At 37.5% G+C, this 21,100-nt stretch overlaps 1 protein-coding gene across 7 annotated transcripts; it reads right to left on the bottom strand.

Annotated features, from left to right (window-relative positions):
- Positions 1-2,265: 2,265 nt before the first annotated feature.
- LOC131552044 (gastrula zinc finger protein XlCGF8.2DB-like) lies at positions 2,266-20,075 on the bottom strand. Of its 7 annotated transcripts, none has more exons than XM_058795440.1 (5): positions 19,965-20,075; positions 9,809-9,930; positions 9,585-9,716; positions 7,828-9,422; positions 2,266-5,795 (listed from the first exon to the last, which is right to left on the bottom strand). In XM_058795440.1, the coding sequence occupies exons 4-5, from the start codon at positions 7,910-7,912 to the stop codon at positions 4,966-4,968; spliced, it is 915 nt and encodes a 304-aa protein (XP_058651423.1). In that variant the 5' UTR covers positions 7,913-9,422; positions 9,585-9,716; positions 9,809-9,930; positions 19,965-20,075; the 3' UTR covers positions 2,266-4,965. The 7 variants fall into 7 exon arrangements, with proteins under 7 accessions (XP_058651423.1, XP_058651420.1, XP_058651425.1 ...); XM_058795437.1 differs by having other exon boundaries at positions 9,809-11,778; positions 19,965-20,070; XM_058795442.1 differs by lacking the exon at positions 19,965-20,075 and having other exon boundaries at positions 7,828-7,956; positions 9,307-9,422; positions 9,809-14,072.
- Between the last annotated feature and the right edge of the window lie 1,025 nt (positions 20,076-21,100).

Below are 21,100 nucleotides of genomic sequence, written 5' to 3'. Positions count from 1 at the left end.
ATTTTTACATTTTCAAAAAGCTTAATTCTGAATGATTTATAAGCTTGTTTCCTCATAGGGACCAAAAACTATCCCCACTATGGCTCTCTGCTGGATATATATCAGATGGCAGATTCTCTAACCAACAGACTTATATTTAATTTAGATCAATAATAAAATGATTTTTTCATAAAAATATAATATTTTATCCAGAAGCTAATGGTGAAGTTGAGGAATTTTGGGGTAAATTGGGAAAAAAGTAAACAGCATAAACGTATATAGATGAGAAGTAAAACACAACACTCACACACACACACACACACACACACACACATATATACAGTGTATATATATATATATATATATATATATATACACACATACATTTTTTTTTATCATAAATGAGTGGGTGGGTTTTTTACCATTTTTGGCTGGTTGTTTTCACACACTGCGGCCACTCAACTGTGTTAAAACACCTTATAAATGTTTGCATAATAGGTCCCCTTTAAAAGAAAACTGTTTTGTGTATCACCAGTGTGGAATAAGCTTCACTGTGTAAAAATTTGCAGAAACAAAGCTAATTTTAAGGGTTCACAAAACCTTTAAGGGGTCATGAGTTTTTTGGGGGTTTTTTGCACAAAAAAAAAACGTGGAAAAAAAACATTTCAACACTCATTCTGACCCTTTCTCTAAAATGACCTGTTTTGAGGGGGCATGCCCTTTAAGGCTTGTCGTGAATCAGCGACTGTTATGATTGGCTAACGTCATTGCATAGGAAACAGTATCAATGCCCCTTGCTTTTGCATGTGAGTGTTTTTACAACTTGATTAAAAAAAAGACTCGAGGGCATGGACTGTGTCAGAAAACAAACGTGCTTCTGTATACTGTATCCAGTGTAGAAAAGATAGTGGCAGTGATTGTAATTTCTGTGACGCAACACTCACATTCAGCATGATCAAGTGTCAACCATTAAGCGAGTAAAGCCAGTGGGCGGGGCCTATGGTGAGAAGATGACTGCTCGGGAGGCAGTGTTTATGAAAATGTTTGTGCCCAGGTGATGTCACCTTGTACCTCAGACCAAAAACGAGCCATTTTTTGGAGCTTGACTAAATAAATGCTTTGTTTATAATGAGGAGAATGTTTTAAGCTATGAAACTTGCAGGATGTTTTAATGGCACGAAGACCTCTTATATGCCAAAAAATCAAGGCAAATTTGATTTCTCATGTCTTGACCCCTTTAAAAGAGTCATAAAATACAGTTTCGGATGTTTCCAATAAAGGTCCAGTGTTTGTAAAAATGATAATTTTCCATTCTCATTTTTACTCTCTGTGAAAAACACTCAACTTCATGGGGCGTCACTTTTTGGCAGACATGGAAATAAACAACCACTGCTGTGATTCGCTAACTTCATCACACCATATCCATGCTCTCCTTTACAGCATGTTGTTTGTTTTGATACTCAAGATGGTAAGTACTGTGATAGGGCCATATGTTTTAGCTTGAGTTGGAAGAAATGGAAACAATGCAACCACAATGATTGCAACAGTCTGTTTCAGCATGGTGATTGGTTTTGCTTGCTTAATTTTCAGTAGGCCTACTTGTCAAAGAACACTACATGTTTTAAAATGTTAAACGATACCAAGTTTTCCCATATTGGCCATTTTGAATTTTGTTTGAAAAATGCTGTATTTTACAGATGCATTAGTGTATCATTATGAAAATTGGTATATGTCATCGGGACCATACTCTGAAAGTACCCAAAGTTTTGGAACGGTGCCACCTTCTGGTCAAAATTCATAATAAAATAAAAAAAGTGTTAATAGCTTTTGATTAATTCTATCTATATTCATGAAACCAGTCCTGATAGATTCCCTAGATCAGTGGTCAGCAACAGGCGGCCTACGGCCCGCAGCCAGATTATTTTGATAGCGGCTGCTTCTGAAAAAGACCTGTCATAACAGCAGTAGTTACTCACAATCAGAGTATGTGAACGGAGCGGTGTGATTTTGACTGGAGCGAGGAGCGGATTTTTTAAAACTCGGAGCGTCGTGGTTTTCACTCGCTCCAAGAGTGCTCCACCACTGCTCCATCGCGAGTGCAATTCATGCCAATGGCCCATAATATAACTGCAGATTTAGCAAGAATTCACGTTAAACATATGTTAAACAACATACAAAAAGCAGCCATTATACCTTTTAATACTGACAACCATGTTATTAGCTTGTCATGTGGTAGGAAAAAAAGTTTGCACACTAGTGTTACAATAAGCCACTTTGAAACTCTCCTGTTATTTTATTTTTTAATATACATTATGAACAGAACTGTGATATTTCAAACATACTGAAATACTTAGACATGCCAGCATCAAGGCTATTTTCATGACTATCTCTGAATAAATGATATACAAGCAGAAGCATCATGCCCATTCAAAGTGAGGGGGCACGTGCCCCTCAGATTTTTGAGCCAAGTGGATTTTGAATGCAGCTTCCAAAAGACGAAAAATAGCCGAATAATATTTTCTATATTTAATACAATCACACCAGCGTGATTAAATCGTTCAACGCTTCATATCATCAGCTGCTTAAATTCAAATCTGCGTTCGCTGGCTGGCGCTGAGCCAGAGACAGACGAGTTTTTACAGCGCTGCCCATTATAACCAATCACGCACAATGCAGTTGAGCTTATGAACGCAATGACCAATCAGAGGTGTTCAGATGAGTCAACGCTAAAATATCGGTGTTTTCTTCACTCACTCGCTGACTGAATATCTCTTTCTGGTGAATTCTCTCATTAGAAACAACAAAGTGCAGATGTGTGTATGAAAATGTAAGTACGATATTAATTTCACAGTGTAAACAGCTTCAGTGATTTTAATGGGAGTTTTTGAGAGTACTTGAACTCTAGACTGTCAGTGAAAATGTTCTTTGCTCTCTTTCTGTACAATGAAAGTGTTATGACAATTATGGTAAGTAGCCTAACTTACAATGTTTTTATTCACATTAACTTTCCATGTTAAATTCACATTAAAAATAAATTCAAGTCATATTAAAAATATGATATGGCATGACACCCATATCTGTTACTTAAGTAAACAGACAGGTTTTTATCCATAGTTAATAGACTACATTATTAGGCACCTTTGACCATCGCCCACTATAGTTCAACTAACAGGGTGAGAATCGAGATATTTCATGATATAGTTAATGCACTGTAAAAAAATGCAACTGCACATTTTCCAGTTTACAAAACTTTTTGAGTCTCAAATACTAAACATAAAAACCCTTGTCAGACCAACAAAATTACACCAAATGTTGTCCCAACTAGTCAAAAACAGTTGTCTGAACAAAGAATTTCATATTGTTGAAATTTTAAGGCATAGCGAGTTCCCAGCATTCAATGCAGCATGAATAAATTATGCAGTTACTGTTATAGGATTTTTTTTTTTTTGCTGTTTGCTGACTTAATTTAAACTTTTTTGCTGTTGTTTTGTCATTTTTGTTAGTTATTTGTTGTACTGTGATGTAAAGAGCTCATATGTTTAACGTGTTGGTTGTCACCGTTCTTGAGGTTTGTGTGTCTAGTTTTGAGGCCTAGAGAATGTTCAACCACTCAAATCCGTTTTCTGGATATCTTAGTCTAATGTAGACAACAATGTCTTTGCTTGTAAAACAACTTATAAGACTAAGTTATCCATTAAGATTTGTCATTTCTAAATAAACAACATAAAATTGAGAATATGGTGACCTTTTAAACATTCTTTTTTTCTTCCAGGAAACAGAAAAAAATTAATTACCTCAACGACATTAATTGTTGTTTCAGTTGCTGTGACAAGAATTTTTCTATTAGCAAAATAAGACAATCAGCATTGCATGAACTAACAAATTTACATTGGCTGAACAAAGTATCTTTACTGAGAAGAACTAAAATACTATTGTTGAGAGAACTCACAGTCTTACTGCATCAAGTTTTACAGTGTGCGTTTGGGAATGTTTCGAATAAAAAGGAAACAATGTTTCGAATAAAAAGGACGACCCCCGTCGTCATGAAAAACAAGAGCCGTGCTTGCACAGGTTCTGTGCGATCCTCTTCACTAATATTCTCTGGGTCTTAATCGGGCTCAAATTGATAAGCAATATTGACGACGCCATTGTTTACAAGACAACTGGAGTGCATTCTGAGGTGAGGGGTGTGATGTTTAGACATGCACAAGTTTATCGAATTAATACACACCGGGCCAGCTAACCAATCTGAGCCTATTGTGTTTTTCTGAGGGAGGGGCTTCATATAACCAGGAAATCATCAGAGCGTTCACCAGAGAAGGGACAGAGAGATGTAGAATAAAGGCAAATAATGTGAAAAATAATGCTTAAAAAAAAAAAAACCTGAGGCATTAACACATGTTAGACTGCACCCCATAAACACAATCAAGCCTAGAAATTAAAAAATAAAAAATAAACAGGCAATCACCCCTTTAACATTGTGGCATATCATAGCAAGACAGAAGTTTAATATTTTCATTCCATACCAAGTATCAATATGAACCAATGAAATGGAGTGACACTGGAATGACTGTATGAGCTGCTCAGTATTCAAAAATACAGCAATGGAGATGGTCGGGTAAGTTCAAATGGCCACAGGAGTTCACGTGTACATGGAGAAAAAATAAAATAAAAAGCCACAAGCCAAAGTATACAAAGGTGATGGATGCAAATAAAAGAAGTGTTCATGAAGCTGGACAATCAGATTTGTTCCACATTCATCTGTGATGTGAATGTAGCCTTCATTTCACACAGATACATCATTTCTGGTGCCATTTTAAACTGAGGCATTTAAAACACTTCACACACAAAGAACACAAACAGGGTCTCACATCTGCATGAGTGTGGCAAATGAAAATTTTTGTTACACTGATCACAATTAAATTGCCTTCCTCCAGAGTGAATGCGCAGGTGATTTTTTTAAACTGCTCCTTTTCATTAACCTCGTCACACTCGCAATTTATTTTCAGAATGAATTTGCAAATGACGTTTCAGGTCTCTTTGATATGTGAAACTTTTCTTGCACTGAAGACACTTGTAAGGCTTCTCTCCTGTGTGAAGCCGCATGTGAGTCTTAAGGTTTCCTTTAAGTGTGAAACACTTTCCACACTGAGGGCAGGTGAAAGGCTTTTCTCCAGTGTGAATTATAATGTGAGTATTGAGACTTCTTTTATGACTGAAACTCTTTCCACATTGATGACATGTAAGGCAGTTCTCTCCTGAATGAATCCTCATGTGGCAATTAAGAGTTTCTTTACATCTCAAACCCTTTCCACACTGACCACATATGAATGGCTTCTCTCCAGTGTGACTTCTCATGTGGGCATTAAGACTTTCTTTTCGTGAGAAGCTCTTCCTACACAGTTTGCAGCTGTAAGGGTTCTCTCCTTTGTGGATTTTCATGTGGGCATTAAGGTTTCCTTTATGTGTAAAACCTTGTCCACACTGAGTGCATGTGTAAGGCTTCTCTCCAGTGTGAAGTCTTAAGTGGACTTTAAGGTTTTGTTTTTGAGTAAAACTTTTTCCACACTGTTGGCAGGTAAAAGGCTTCTCTCCATTGTGTATTCTCATGTGGACATCAAGGTTTTGTTTGTTAGTCAGTCTCTTTCCACACTGATGGCAAGTGACATAGCTGTTATATTCGTTCTTCTGACCTCTTTTTCGTGTCGAAGCCTTCTTAGTCTTTGTGGATTTTTCTCCAAACACGAAATCAAGTTTCTGGTCTTTCTCTTCCATTTCAGTCAGTTCTTCACTCTCATCTTTCAGTGCCATTAGGTCTTAAGCAAAAAAAGACAAATTCAAGTTAACCCCAGTTTAATGGCCCAAAGCAACAGACATCAAAAACAACATAAAACATTAAAGGACCTCCACCAACATGTATGCTAGATTCTGTACATACATACTATACATACTAAGCTACTGGAAGAGGTGTTACCTGTATTCTCAGAACTTTTCAATATTTTTAACTTGTTGCTTTTTTTAGGACATGCTCAAGCTGGCAGCTATCAAAATCTTTATCATTTCACCCAGAATAACTGGTTCATTATAGACCAATCCCAAATCTGCCATTCATAACTCAAATATTATAAAAATATTGTCCTCGCAACTATGTTCAGTTTTGCAGAGAATCAATATTTCAGTCATGATTTAAAGAGACTGTGCTTATTAAAGTTACATTTCTCTTTTCTTGCTATTAGATCTGTTCGACAACATTATTTCAAACAGTTGGAGAATTATGGTGGCTTTAATGAATAAGCATTATCATAGTCTTGGTCCTATTTATCCAACTGCTACAACTTTGTGTAAATGAAGAGGCGTCTCCTGAAACACAAGTATTGAGTGCCACAGGGCTCCGTATTAGGTCCTCTGCTTTTCTCCTTGTATATGCTTCCCCGGGGGTATGTGAATAGATTTAGAAGTAGGACCAGTGTCGATAATTAACAAGATTGTCAAACAAAAATTTCCTGTTTTTAATATCATATGAGAAATAATTGTTTTTCTTGAATATCAGACTTTGCTGATACAGCTTTTATTTGATCATGTCTGCAATGACTGACGATGTTTAGGACAAAATATGTAATTGTGACTAATCTCATTTATACATTTATTCATTTGGCAGACACTTTTTTCCAAAGCTACTTACAGTTGAGGAATACAACAAGTGATTTAACATAAGATGGCAATAAATAAAATCTCATTATTTTGCAAAATATAAAACTGTTTCACCCACAAATTAATTGTTTTGGGTGTATTAATGTAATAATTACCACATGATTTTATTTAATAGTATTTGTTTTTGGTACCCATCCTTAGTTTAGTGAAGGGGTACTTGATGGGGTTTTGGGGGTACTTAAGACAAAGGTGACTGTGGACAAAATGTGTAATAGGACAACATATCTATATTGTGGTTTTATACAATTTGTGGGGTCCACACAAATTATATTTCTATAATACATCATATTTAATTCAACATGCTATTAACAGAAATAAAATATCACTCTAGTTTTCTCAAATCTTCTACATGACCCATTCTGCATTAGTCTTAGTTTCATATGCATTGTCGATATTGGCCTCCGGGATTCGAAATTAAATTCTTTCATCCAGCTATTGATAAATTTACATGTATATTTAGTTTTTTTTTTTTTTTTTAACCTGGAGCACCACCTGAGTCTTCTCCTCCCATTTCTACCAGTGATGCTTGTTTCCTTCCCACACTACCTGCGCAGATATCAACAGCACCACTGGTTGCCAAGTTGAGGCCACAAATGGGTTGAAATTTGTATGTGTGGATGAAAAGGATGCGTTTCATACCAGATCTGGCAACTGGACAACCTTGGAATATGTTGACAGGATTCTTCATATAATGAGGTTTGGGCCATACAAATTACAAATTTCAAACAAATGCTCAGTGGGATTTTTTTTTATAGAAATATTAAAAATACTGGAAAATATTTAAACGGGATGACAGCGGGATAAAACGGTAAAATATGGGAGTATCCCAGTAAACACTTGAGGGTTGACAGGTATGGTCAGCATGCTTTTGTATTGTTTTTCCTAATTTAATGTGACGTGTTTTAATAAGGAACGCCCACTTTGGAAGCAGGATTTTCTCAGGTGCACTTAAAGGCTGCATTAGTATTGGTTTGGTCATGTGATCTCAACATGTCTGTCCACATGAGGCAACACGCTCCATGTCAAATATAACTATTTTAATCAGGACACTCATATGACATTCTTATCATTCATTTATGTAGAGGTCAACATTTTAACAAGGATCAAATTCAGCAGGCTTTGAGAATGGAAACCAACCTGTTTGTTCCTCAGTATCTTCTTGTTTGACTCTGAATGCTTCTTCAATCTTCATGTCTTCACTCTCCTCTTTAATAAAAGCCATCTTTGTGTCATGTATTTCTGGTAGTTGCTTCACTGGGAGTTTTTCTGTGCGTTTGAGAATAATTAACAGAAAGAAAAATAAATCCAAACTAAATCTCTGGATGCATCTCAAAAAGCTCCCTAGTTCAGCGGTCAGTAGACTGGACAGCTAACGGCCCTAAATAACCTTATTAGCCGTAAAACACTCAAAGCTACCACTACAAATTAAAAAAGCAACACAATTTATATAAAGTCCATGTGTATTTATGTCATTACACGTTTGTGTTCTCGTTGCATTTGCACAGTTTTGAGCAGCAGGTGTCGTCGGCGTGCCGTGCTTCCAAACATTCTGAGAAGTATTTGGTTCAATCGGAGTTTAAAAGAGCTCCGTTTCTCTCAACACGACTCGCCAGAGACTGGATTCGTGTTTATAACTGCTTCACGATACAGGGAACGAAATGAGACTCAGCTAGTGTTTGTCATCGTGTCTGGATGGGTTTTACTCACAAAAAAATCGTTCTGTAATGTTAAATAAAGCTTCGCAATGTTGCATTCAATAATAAATCGTTCATTTTACATCGCTAGTAAAACTTATGAATAGCCTGAACGCTTTGTGTTTATTTATACACTTTAAATGCCTTAAAACCCAAACCTTTCTTCAGCCTAATCACAGGCGCAGGAGCGCGGCGCAGCCTTATGACATCACATAGCCAACACAAAATAAAAGTCCTGTATAAGTTAGGTATTCAGAGTTTTATACTCCGTGATAAACACTGCCCTTTTACAGGTCTGCAGTCAGAGAGATGCGATTTTTTAGCAATAATTATAGCTGATTAGTATGTTATGTTGGCTGTTGACAGAGTAAGCTATCAACATCAACATTTATTGCCCAAGTATGCATAACATACAAGGAATTTTCTGCCAGTATGAGGCATCACACACACACACACACACACACACACACACACACACACACACACAAACGTATAACTCTGAATATGTTTAAAGCGCACTGTACTATCACAGCAGCAAGCTGCAAGCACTGCATTGCATTTACTATTGCAATTTGACAGTTTTTTGTTGGCTTTATAGACTATGTCTATATGTCCATGCATCAAAACTCACAAAGTACATGAAGTAAATAATTATCTAGCGTTTACAGGTTCTAAAAGAGAGATAAATGTTTCTGTAAAATGGGCAGTTGTAATAATTCTGTCTAATTATTAAATAATTATTTATGTTGATTAGCTGTAGAAAACCAGCTATATTTTTGATGCCAAATTGTTTTGTGTGGATATATTCACACTTTCAGATATTTTACTATGGTGAATAAGCAGGGGGTAACCGCTACTTCACAACCAATTTAAAAGCTCTGACTGCCACTATGGTGCGAAACGTGAAAATAATATACAGTACAAATATAGGAGATTGTGGAAAGGTGGCGTTAGGGCCTCATCCTTTCACAGAGTGATGTCTACTGCTGTGGGTCAGGGCTCCAGGTAACAGCAGCCCTTCATTTGGTAACATCAGAGCTGTAGGGTAGAGCACAAAAAACACTGACACTACACACAAAAAGGCATTGATTACAAATAGAGATAATCTCCTTGTTTATACATAAATATAAGAGGATTGTAAAAACACTGCTTTGAGTAACAACATAATTGTGATGATGATAATAATAATAATGTAAATACCTTATAGTCAGAGCAGCATGGTTCCTTTGATAACCCGATGTCCCACGGTAGCTCTTGTCCATGAAAGAGACCGTGATCATTGTTCTCAGTGCCTAAATTTCCTCTTAAGCTATATCTTGGTCACATTCACTCCTAATAATAAAAGGAGGGCATGGCTAGTATTGTGGCTAGCATAACCAGGGTAGAGCTAATCTTAAGAGACTGGTTTGGTCCATAGAAGTTACCTTCCAGGACAGGAGAGAAATCCTTCAACAGAAAATCAAGATCCTCTGCACCATGGTCTCTTCTCTTTCTTTGTGTTTTTAGGAGTCATGATTAAAGATGATGAAGCATCTCGCTGCCTTGCCTATCAACACAAACAATATGAAAATTAATATTGATACTTAAGTGTCATTACAGATCCTTGAACATACAGAATAGCCATTAAAGAAAGCTTGCATAAAAGGCTCAGATCTGTTTTGAAAGTGTGTGTCAGCGGAGTGTTCAGTTTCTTTTATTGCCTGAATCGGTCATGGAGGTATGATTTAGATGCTGTCATTTTCTTTAGCTTTGTCTCATTTTTTCTTTAGCTGTCAAACGGCACCAGATGCAAGAATTACTACCTTAAATAATAGCAACATTAAATTACATAGATTCATATGAAATTACACACTAACAACACCGAATGTTGTATTATTCATCTATTAACATGTTAAAACGTTTAAAGTGTTCAGTGTTTAAAATGTACATAACATGGAATTGACCTATCGGTAAGCCCCTCCCCTCGAACGCAGACTAGCCAATGGCAGTCGAGCATCAGTTGCACAGGGAGCGGAACTCGGACATCTTCAGCGCCATAGAGAAACATTGGAAGTGCCTGCGGTACTTGTAACACTGATTCCAGGTATCCTGAGAGGATGGGCGATATAATTTATTTTATTACATTTCCTGAATCCAAACAAAACAGAGCAAAATGTCCCTAAGTATTCACCCCCAATACAAATGAAGACATACACTTTCATTTTCTGGTTGTCATACACTCATTAAGTTTCCATTTTCATCTGCTCAAGCAGAACATTAATGTTATCTTGTGCTTTAGAAAGGTATCTCTGGCTAAAACTAGCTAACATTACAGTTAGTGAGTCCATGCTAATGAACAAACCTATATAGCAGACTGTTCTCGCGTCTTGTACAGTGTAGTTCAAAAACACATAAACGAAGCTCTACATTTCAGTGCCTCTCCATATTAAACTGGTTAAATGTACATTAATTTAATCGTAGCCTGCAATATATGAACAGTGTTGATCCTGCATGTTGTCATCCGCGATCGTGATGACGGCCGTAATATGAGACTTCTCCCGCTTGCATTGTGATCTGTAAACCCTCGCTTAGAGTTACCCACCATATTTATTTTTAAATATTTCATAAATCCCTCCATGGAATATTTAATTCCCATTTGGTGGCCTTCTGTGTCCAAAATTGTGCAAAAACATCGTGGGACAAGGTTTTCACACTGCAGCTGTCATTGTAAGAAGGAGCAACAGTAACTTAGGGGGGCGGGGCTTACCGATAGGTCAATTGTGATATTCACCTGAATCTTATAGAAGTGTGCTTCATCCTCTTCTGTTTGTGTCATTCTCTGTTGCTGCCTGTCTGCTACAAATTGCTGAATCTTCCACCTGGTTTGGGCCTTACTGCCATTGTCACCCCACTGACAGCCTGTTGGGTCAGGTTATTTATAGGGTTGCTTTTTTGGGTAATTTGTATCACACTGCCTGTGGTAGAAAGTCCATTTTTCTTTTGAAACAGTATCTCTTGAACCTTGAACTACACAAATGTCATCTTGAATTTAGTATGATAAGGTGTGTTGGACTTGAGCTTGGATGACGGTGATGAGAGCGGCTTTGTGTTGTGTCATACAGGCATCTCTGCAAAGTTTATGCTTTGCACTCACATAGTGGAACTTTATAGTTTTGTTTAAAGTCTGAACACCCTGTTGCATATTCCTGTTTCCTCTCATTATATATTTTGTCTTTTTTGTACCTTAGCCAGGAAAATTCTTGCATCCATTATGTATGGATTATTTACTGTGAGCTTCTAGTTCTGAGTATGCCATAGCAGAGCGACTCTCGTTTTGCAAACGTATGAGTCCGTAGACTGCTTCATCACCTAGCACTTAATGCACCTCACGGCTTCCTTCAGTCTGCTGGGGTACCTGAGAAGATGAGGGAACGGCAGGCAATGTATCTATATCAAATAATTTATCAATAGTTCAAAAGTATTATTTGTTGTATCTTGTGTGTGTGTGTGTGTGCGCTTGTTAAGCTATACTTGTATACAAATGTCCTCATTTATACACTGAATAATCCGACTAGACAACATTTGTGTATCCTCACAAGTTAAAAAGTCTCTTGAATCAACCAAATCACACATACAGGTGCATCTCAATAAATTAGAATGTCGTGAAAAAGTTCATTTTTTCTTGTAACTTTTTTCAAAAAGTGAAAAGTAAAAAGTAAAAATCTTTTTTTTAGATTCATTACATGTAAAGTAAAACATTTCAAAAGTTGTTTTGTTTTAATTTTGATGATTAGAGCTTACAGCTCACAAAAGTCAAAAATCAGTATCTCAAAATATTAGAATATTTACATTTGAGTTTGAATAAATGACCATCCCTACAGTATAAATTCTGGGTATCTCTTGTTCTTTGAAACCACAATAATGGAGAAGACTGTTGACTTGGCAATGATCCAGAAGACGAACATTGACACCCTCCACAAAGAGGGTAAGTCACAGAAGGTCATTACTGAAAGGTGTGGCTGTTTACAGAGTGCTGTATCAAAGCATATTAAATGCAAAGTTGACTGGAAGGAAGAATTTGGGTAGGAAAAGGTGCACAAGCAACAGGGATGACCGCAAGCTTGAGAATACAGTCAAGCAAAGCTGATTCAAACACTTGGGAGAGCTTCACAAGGAGTGGACTGAAGCTGGAGTCAGTGCATCAAGAGTCACCACGCTCAGACGTCTTCAGGAAAAGGGCTACCAAGCCACTTCTGAACCAGAGACAACGTCAGAAGCATCTTAACTGGGCTGTGGAGAAAAAGAACTGGACTGTTGCTCAGTGGTCCAAAGTCCTCTTTTCAGATGAAAGTACATTTTGCATTTCATTTGGAAATCAAGGTCCCAGAGTCTGAAGGAAGAGTGGAGAGGCACAGAATCCATGTTGCTTGAAGTCCAGTGTGAAGTTTCCACAGTCAGTGATGATTTGGGCTGCCATGTCATCTGCTGGTGTTGGTCCACTGTGTTTTCTGAAGTCCACAGTCAACGCAGCCATCTACCAGGAAATTTTAGAGCACTTCATGCTTCCTTCTGCTGACAAGCTTTATGGAGATGCTGATTTCATTTTCCAGCAGGACTTGGCACCTGCCCACACTGCCAAAGGTACCAAAAGCTGGTTCAATGACCATGGTGTTACTGTGCTTGATTGGCCAGCAAACTCACCAGACCTGAACCCCATAGAGAATCTATGGGGTATTGTCAAGAGGAAAATGAGAGACACCAGACCCAACAATGCAGATGAGCTGAAGGCCACTGTCAAAGAAACCTGGGCTTCCATACCACCTCAGCAGTGCCTTCACTCAGAGAGCTCTGGTGTAGCACCATGATAGATGAGGAAATCATAAGCAAGCCCAATTTTGCCACAGAGGAAATATTGACTCCCATCACATCTTGACTTCCCATGGTGTAGTTTTCCCTCGGAGGTCTTCCTCGTTGTAGCTGCAGGCAGCATTTCCTTATGGTCAGGTGAGAGAAAATATCATTAACCTGAAAAGAAACCAATGGAATCATTGAGATGTTCTCACTAATATAGCGAAACACACTATGTGTGTTAACAGACGGGATCAACTGATGTTGGTAACATGTTGACAGCTGGGGCACATGCAGGGTAATGCTGACTTGGAAGGGTTCTTAGAGCAGCTTATGCCTCATACCATGTAGAACGGCGTCAAGTGTGTTATTAAGTAGTCCTACGTTTTATATTTTTTAAAAGAGTTGATAAGAGTTAAGATTATGTATTCCTAGCAATACACATTTTGTAGGTCTCCCGCATTTAACACACCTGATACAACTATCAACTCATTAACAGAGACATGAATCGAGTGTGTTAGATGAGGGAGACATTGCTGGGGTGCTCCAGGACAGGTTTGAAAACTTCTGGTGTATGCCATGCACATGTATGCCTAACGCCTATGCTGACCAAAGTTAATGAGGCATTCTTTTACACACTTTTATTTAGCTTTCATCTTTCAGTGGGTTCTATCAGACCATTTTTGTTCATTTGAGTCAATACTTAGTCTCTTCAGGTGACTCGTGTCAGGAAGAGAAAGTAAGGTGTAACAGAAACCACTGTCAGTATAACTCACGGCATTATCCACCTCTTTTTTGCACAGCTTGGAAGTAAACCTCGAGTAATGCCATGATTTACGAGAGGTCTGCTTCCTGTAAAATGAGCCTAAAGCCCTAAACACACTGCACAATTTTCAGCTGTCCCAGACGAAAGATTATCATTGTGAAACAATCGTGGCCAATCAGAAATCGCCACGATTGCTTCACGATGCCAGTCTTTCGTCTGGGACAGCCAAAAATCGTGCAGTGTGTTTCGGGCTTAAATGAGTATAAGAGCTAATTAAGTAGACTGACGTGTGAATGCATATTAATTCAGCTGCAAAAGTTTGATATTGTTTATGGTTGTAGTTTGAAATGTGGGACCTCATAAATGTTGAAACAATTGAAAACCCACAGAATATTTGCAACGTAATTGTGAAGCCACATAAAAATCCATGCCACTGTCAAAGTTAGGGTGACCATATTTTAGTTTTAAAAAAAAGAAGACAGTGGGAGCAGGATGCAGACTTGTGGGGTTTGAGTTTGAGGGGGGTTAAAGTAGCCCCCAAAGTAGTGCAATGACCATATTCCAAATATCAAAACTCAAAATATGTCATTTCCATTCCTAAAATACATATTTTACAGTCACCGTTATGCAGATTGATCATAAACAGCTAAAAGGCTTCCTACCAGTGGCCATCCTTCACAAAACTTAACATATACCACAGTTTGATCATAAGTAGAATGCAAAATGTTTCAATACAAGCATTTCAGCCAAATGTAATTTATGCATCATCTCAAACCTTTAACCCATGGGAGAAAATCAATCCTCAGCAACAGTTTAAAATCAGCTCAATACCTTGCAGAAATGCAGATTTTGCAACCCTCTCTAGATGGCAAAGACTGATAGGTCCTTAACGTAGACTGATGATATTCACAGTGTTAAACGGCTTTGCACAAGCTGATTGGTTAATTTTTTACACTTAGCCAATGAGCTTGCTGCTTTACATTTAAATGACTGGTTAGCAGGGATGGGCAGCTTTGATAGTGATGAGGGCCAGCACTTTTTCTCCACATCCACACACCTTTTACACCATCTTAATCAGTTTCCTTTTTATTGAAGGAAATCAAAGTGTAATTAATTTGTGTAAGATTTTATTAACTCAAATTTTTGTGCAGTTATGCTAGTTCAAATGGGAAACTTTGTTGTCAGTTGCAGAGGGGGACAGTAACTACAGTTACTGTATTGTACTTTACTTGAGTATTATTTCTTCTGGAAACTTATGACTTTAACTTCACTACATTTGAAAGACAAATATTGTACTTTTCACTCCACTACATTTCTATCAAGGTCTTCGAAGCAGAAAGTCGTCACTATGTAGCAGCTTCAGTGGGTGATTTGTTTTCTTCTCTAAAACGTGACTTTCTTTTTTTCAGACAGTTTATCAGTAATGACTCTTGTAGGGCTACATGAAGTGATTTCCCAGCATTTTTTTAACACTGACCAGTTGCAAATGTGATATTTATTTACAACAATTTAATAAGTAAATAATGTGGTATATATTAGACACAATATTGTCTGATTTTGCTAAATTTTGTAAGTGAAAATATTACCTATAAAGCCACAGAAGAACTGTTGTGCGTCTCCTAATAAAACACAATATAGGTGTTGGACATGAAGCAGCACTGCAGACCGTTCTGTACCGCAGGAGCGATAAGACAGCATTTTTGAAACTTTTGTTTTGATGTCAAATAAATCTTGCTGTTTTGCTTTTTTGGTAAAGCAGTGTTGCTGTTGTAAAGTTATACAGCTGTGTTGCTGGGTTTTAAAGCAGGTTTGATTTTTTTTTCTTCCTTATCACTCTGTATTTACAGCAATTTCTACTCTGTTTAAATGTGGATGAATGGCTACACATAGATGTGTGCACACTCTGTCAGAGCTGTGCGAGATCACTACCATCCTGCTTTTGTGGGTGTGTGTTGTGGGGTTAAATAATTTTTTTCTTTTGTTTAGTTTTTTCCCCACATATGTTTTTAACATTCTAAAAACTCTTTATTCCAAAGATACTACAAGCTAGTCAGTGCATTCAGTAGCTGTAATGTATTGTGAGTTGCTTCAGAGGTATTGCAAGTATTACATGCAACAATAATAAAACAGTGCATTGACATAAAAAGGAAATTTACTTTTCGTACTTAAGTACTTTTAATAGCAAGTACTTCTGTACTTTTACTTAAGTAAAAATCTGTCTTTACAACTTTCACTTGTAATGAAGTAGTATTTGACCAGCAGGATCTGTACTTTCACTCAAGTAATGGAGTTGTGTACTTTGTCCGCCTCTGGTCAGTTGACAAGCATTATTATCCCAACAAGCAAATGTAAACATCTCACTTGCATTATCAGCAAATTTTCAACAAACAGATTGTCACGATCTCTAGCTGGAGTGCCCATGTCCCAGACTATCCCAGACTCCATTTCCCATAACCCCTGACTAGGAACTGATTAAATTGCACCCTTTCACCCACTCTTTGCTGTGTACTGAGATTATTCCTATCCATCCTAGTTTCCATGATTCGCCCGTGTTTTTCTTGTTTTTGTAGTTAACTGGTTTCTTTGCCTGTGTTTGATCCTTTGACTTTTTTTTTTTGTTGTTTGTTTCGTTTTTTTGTGATTGTTTGCTGCCTGCCCTGAACATTGCCTGTTATTGAATTACTCTTTTGTCTTTTCCTTGGATGATATTGTCTTCTGGGGTTCGACCCTGCCTACATGACCACACCTTGCTTAAATAAAGCCTTCACTTGGATCCTCTAACTCTGTTGTCAGGCTCCACGCTACAGAATACACAGCCACACCTAGACCCAGCGGCTTTATTGAACAACCCAAACCAGTCATGGACCCAACAGTAAGAATCATACACTTGCATCAAAGAAATCGATCATTCAAGGAGCACATCCTGGACTTTCTAAACATTGCTAATTTTTCTGATCTCCCGGAATATACTCTCATTGATTTCTTTTGTTACAGGCTCAATGAACAATCACCTAAGTGTACTCAGCTGTGCTATTTTGGGACGTCATGAAAATAAAATGTGCTTTTAACATACTATCTCTATATTAAAAAAAATAAAATAAAATTAGTTACCACTAAATAGTACAGTTAAACCCATCTTTCATACACTAGTACACACAACATGTATGAAAAAAAACCTAACATTTTAGTTCATAAATGTCTTTTTCATTTGTTGTATCTGAAATAGGTATTGACTTGATACGTGACATTACCTGGGCCCTATATTATTAAGCCAATTATAATGGATAGCCAGCAAAGTTTCAGTTTAGTTTTCTGATAGCCCTGGGTTTTAGGCACCAAGAAAGTCGCCATGAAATGTTTTCAGGATAAATAACCAGCAGACAAATATCACAGAAAATGATGCTTAATAAATCAAGAAAAGTGGAAATTGTGATCAAGATTAAAATAAAATTCATCATGCAGCACATGATGAGAATGATCTGAAATGAACCAACACTGTCTCCACAGTTGAGTTCCCATAAATGTTTCTGCTATTTTCTTGTTAATCACTGTGAAGCGTTGACATAATCTGTATTGTAAAGTGCTATAGAAATAAATGTGACTTGACTTACAGTGCACAGCTAACCTGCTCTGGGGTGGTTTATGTTCTGAATAAGAGATCTCATAATGAAATTGGACCAATAAACTATGAACAAAGTAACTTATGAGTGACACACCTAATTCAGCTCGCTTCAAATGGCTTTTGTATTTCTTCACAATCTTGTGGAGATCTCAGTGTAAATTATAAGAGGAAAACATCACAGTGAGATTTTTAGGGATACATAAAATTCCCTGACTTTCCCTGATACTTCCTAGCATGAAAGAGATAATGGAATCTTAATCCTTTCAACTTCTTAAAACACATATTAAAAAAAAATGTTATATGTTGAACCCATGCCTTTACTCTACCACAAATGGTATTTCACGGGTTCAGCTGCCTATTCAGTCCTTCTAGATAACGGTAAACAAACTTGGCTTGCTGTCCTCAAAGGCTTGAAGGCTCGAACCCAAGGTTTTTAAGACCCAAAATGATCTCCCCATGAAACCAAACTTCAGGAACTCTCACAAAACAGATGCCAGGCAATAAAACAATAAACCTTCTACTCTGAAGAGAAGATCTCAAAGAAAACCATTTGCCCAAACTTCCATCCTCGCTCATTTATGACCGCCCACTTCCTTCTTCCCCTCACTCTTCTCCCCAACAGGCTTCACTGAAAGTTCACTAAGAATATCTACCACATAAGATGATACTTGTGAGCAGAGGTGTCATGTAACGAAGTGCAAATACTTTGTTACCTTACTTAAGTAGAAATTTTGGGTATCTATACTTTACTGGAGTAATTATTTTTCAGCCGACTTTTTACTTCTACTCCTTACATTTTCATGCAATTATCTGCACTTTCTACTCCTTACATTTTAAAAATAGCCTCGTTACTCCTGTTTCATTTCGGCTTGTTTTCATTCCGGCTTGTCATCGTTAAAAAAAAAAAAACCCCAAAAACCTATCCATATAAATCGCGCCATCCGGATAGAGTGAATTTGATTGTGGTTGGATGAGAAGTATAAACACATACCATTCCGACATGCTATTGGTTTGTACGCGATCCATCGCACCTGCACATGACACAAATCACGTCACACTCCAGCAAGGACATAGTCAGTGTTGGGGTCATTACTCAAAAAAGATTATTGCTTAAAAGTTATTATTTCTCCAATACTGGCTCATTTATCAAACGGGTGCTTTCTCTTCTCCTCCGCAAATTAAGCTACAGTAGGTAGGTCGGTAGAGAGACATTTGAATAAATTAGCGTTTGCGATCGACAATGTTGTGATAAGTAGGCTATACTAACTTTCTAACTCGTTACCCCCAACACTGGACACAGCAGACGTATGTAGCCAAGTACAAAGATGTCCGTGGCAGAGACTCGAGAAGAGAACTCGAGCGAAATGTAACTGATGTAGATTACGCTGTTGTTGTACATACAGCATTGAGTCCAAAGTGTTTGTTACATCTTCTAGTTAAATGTGACATTGTTGCCATTAGCTATAGAATTGAGCATAGTACAAACCAGGAAGGTATCAGGATTGAGTTATTTTTTTTTATTTTTTTTTTTATTAATCACTTGGATTAATCATTAATTTTGACAGCACTAATGTTTATTGTATATAGACAACCACACAAGGGTAATTATTACTAAGCCTGCCCTGGGTACAGCAATGTTCTTGTCCGTTGCCCTCACAGATTCCTGCAGCTAAGCTTGGGTGTACATTTACATTCCAATAAAGGTTAATGATAACATTATGGCCTTTAGAAAAATGTTTTTTTGAGGAGGTGGGGTGGTGCACAATAGGCCCCTGTGGCACGGCCTAAACTTTTGTCCTTAATGGCATTTTTTCCCTTACATTACTTTTACTTTTATACTTTAAGTAGTTTTGAAACCAGTACTTTTACACTTTTACTTGAGTAAAAAGCTTGAGTTGATACTTCAACTTCTACAGAAGTCTTTTTAAACCCTAGTATCTATACTTCTACCTGAGCAATGAATGTGAATACTTTTGACACCAGTGCTTGTGAATCATATATATATATATATATATATATATATCATTGTGAAGATCTCTGTGGGATTAGTAAAATGGTCTTGATTTCACAGCAGTCACTTATATTATGAGTGTCATGATCTCCAGATGGAGTTCCCATGAGCTGCTCTAGAGGGCACTCCATCCCAGACCTTTGCCACTGTTTCCCAGACTCCATTTCCCATAACACCCCTGGGAACTGAACACCTGTTTCCCATTAGGAGGACTATTTAAGCTGCACTCAAACACACACAATGTACAAAGAAGCAGTAAGACTTAAATTGCACATAAATTATGTGTGTAAAAAAAACAAGAGATAAACGATATGCATCTTCAACTCCCACTTAAGAGCTGAAAAAGCGTCTTACCGATTCTGAAGGCAGCCCAGCAAGACATGAATTGTTTCATCAAGTATTACCTGACATATCATCAGCATATGTACCGAATACTGTCAGTAGTGAAAGTCATATTCAAGTGAGTGTGTCACAGAAAGTGCAGCAGACTCATACTCTTTAAAGAGACCTATGAGAGTCCTTGTAAATATTAATTCTAGAGGACGTTACAAAGTCCCAGTTGGCCATTGATGTTGTCCTCAAGCAAGTTAAGAAGGAATGTAGAATTTTAACCAGCAACAAGTTCCAGTCAGTAGCACAACATTCTGTGCCATCACACCTCACTGACTTTACATGTGACAGAGTATTGGCTGAATGGAAAACTGCAGCACCAACATTTATGCAGTTCTTACAATGTGCAATCGCAGCAACAGACTTCATGGAGCAAAAAACTAAAGGAGCAAGAACTAAGAAAAAAATATCCTGGAGTAGAAAGAAGCCTTGAGGTGACCATGGCCAGTCTGATACTAATTAAAGCAAGGTCAAAATTCATGATAGTGGAGGCTCAGGTGAGAGACTGTATTAATTATTATATGCGTATTTGCCTTGAAGAGCCAAAACATGCAGACAGTCTGGCACAAACAGTTAAGCCACTGGCCAAAATCACTTAGATCATATTTTCCACTGGCTTCACATGATCAAAATCATATTATGCAGGTTGTTATAATGTTTTGCATCAACTGTTGAAATATTTTGTAATGTATCAACATAATAAAAATAATGTTTACTAAGAAAGTTGGTGCAAGTGCTCTGAAAAATGAAAAACTACAATTAAAAATTTAACTCTAATAAACAGTGTAATGCTTTAATTGTTGTTTCAAGTCTCTTGCCATTTTCTTTCTCCTGAGACTTTCTCTCAGGAACATGCACCTAGGGCACCTGTACAGATCAACACTGATCATTTGGATCTCACAGTGACACCACATACAATGACCATTAGCCATCAATGTTTGGACTTCCACTGGCTGCTGATGGTGGGAAACCATGAATGAGTGAGTGCTGATTTCCCACCCAGAGAGAGCTCTGTAATGGATGTCCCACACGCTGACATTTTTCTGAACTTGGGGGACCAACAGAGGCTTCGTTTGGAATTCAAAGAACTGGTTGGTCCT

Source organism: Onychostoma macrolepis, chromosome 13 (genome assembly GCF_012432095.1).
Source record: "Onychostoma macrolepis isolate SWU-2019 chromosome 13, ASM1243209v1, whole genome shotgun sequence".
Classification (NCBI taxonomy): domain Eukaryota; kingdom Metazoa; phylum Chordata; class Actinopteri; order Cypriniformes; family Cyprinidae; genus Onychostoma; species Onychostoma macrolepis.
The sequence above is the reverse complement of the archived record's forward strand: the minus strand, read 5'-3'. Positions and strand labels throughout refer to the sequence as shown.

What these genes read in the sequence shown, in the direction of transcription:
- LOC131552044 (XM_058795440.1), bottom strand. Translation starts at nt 7,912, where the DNA reads ATGGCTTTTATTAAAGAGGAGAGTGAAGACATGAAGATTGAAGAAGCA. An exon ending in AGATACTGAGGAACAAACAG is followed by an intron (nt 5,796 to 7,827) that starts GTTGGTTTCCAT and finishes TTTTTGCTTAAG; the next exon opens with ACCTAATGGCACTGAAAGAT.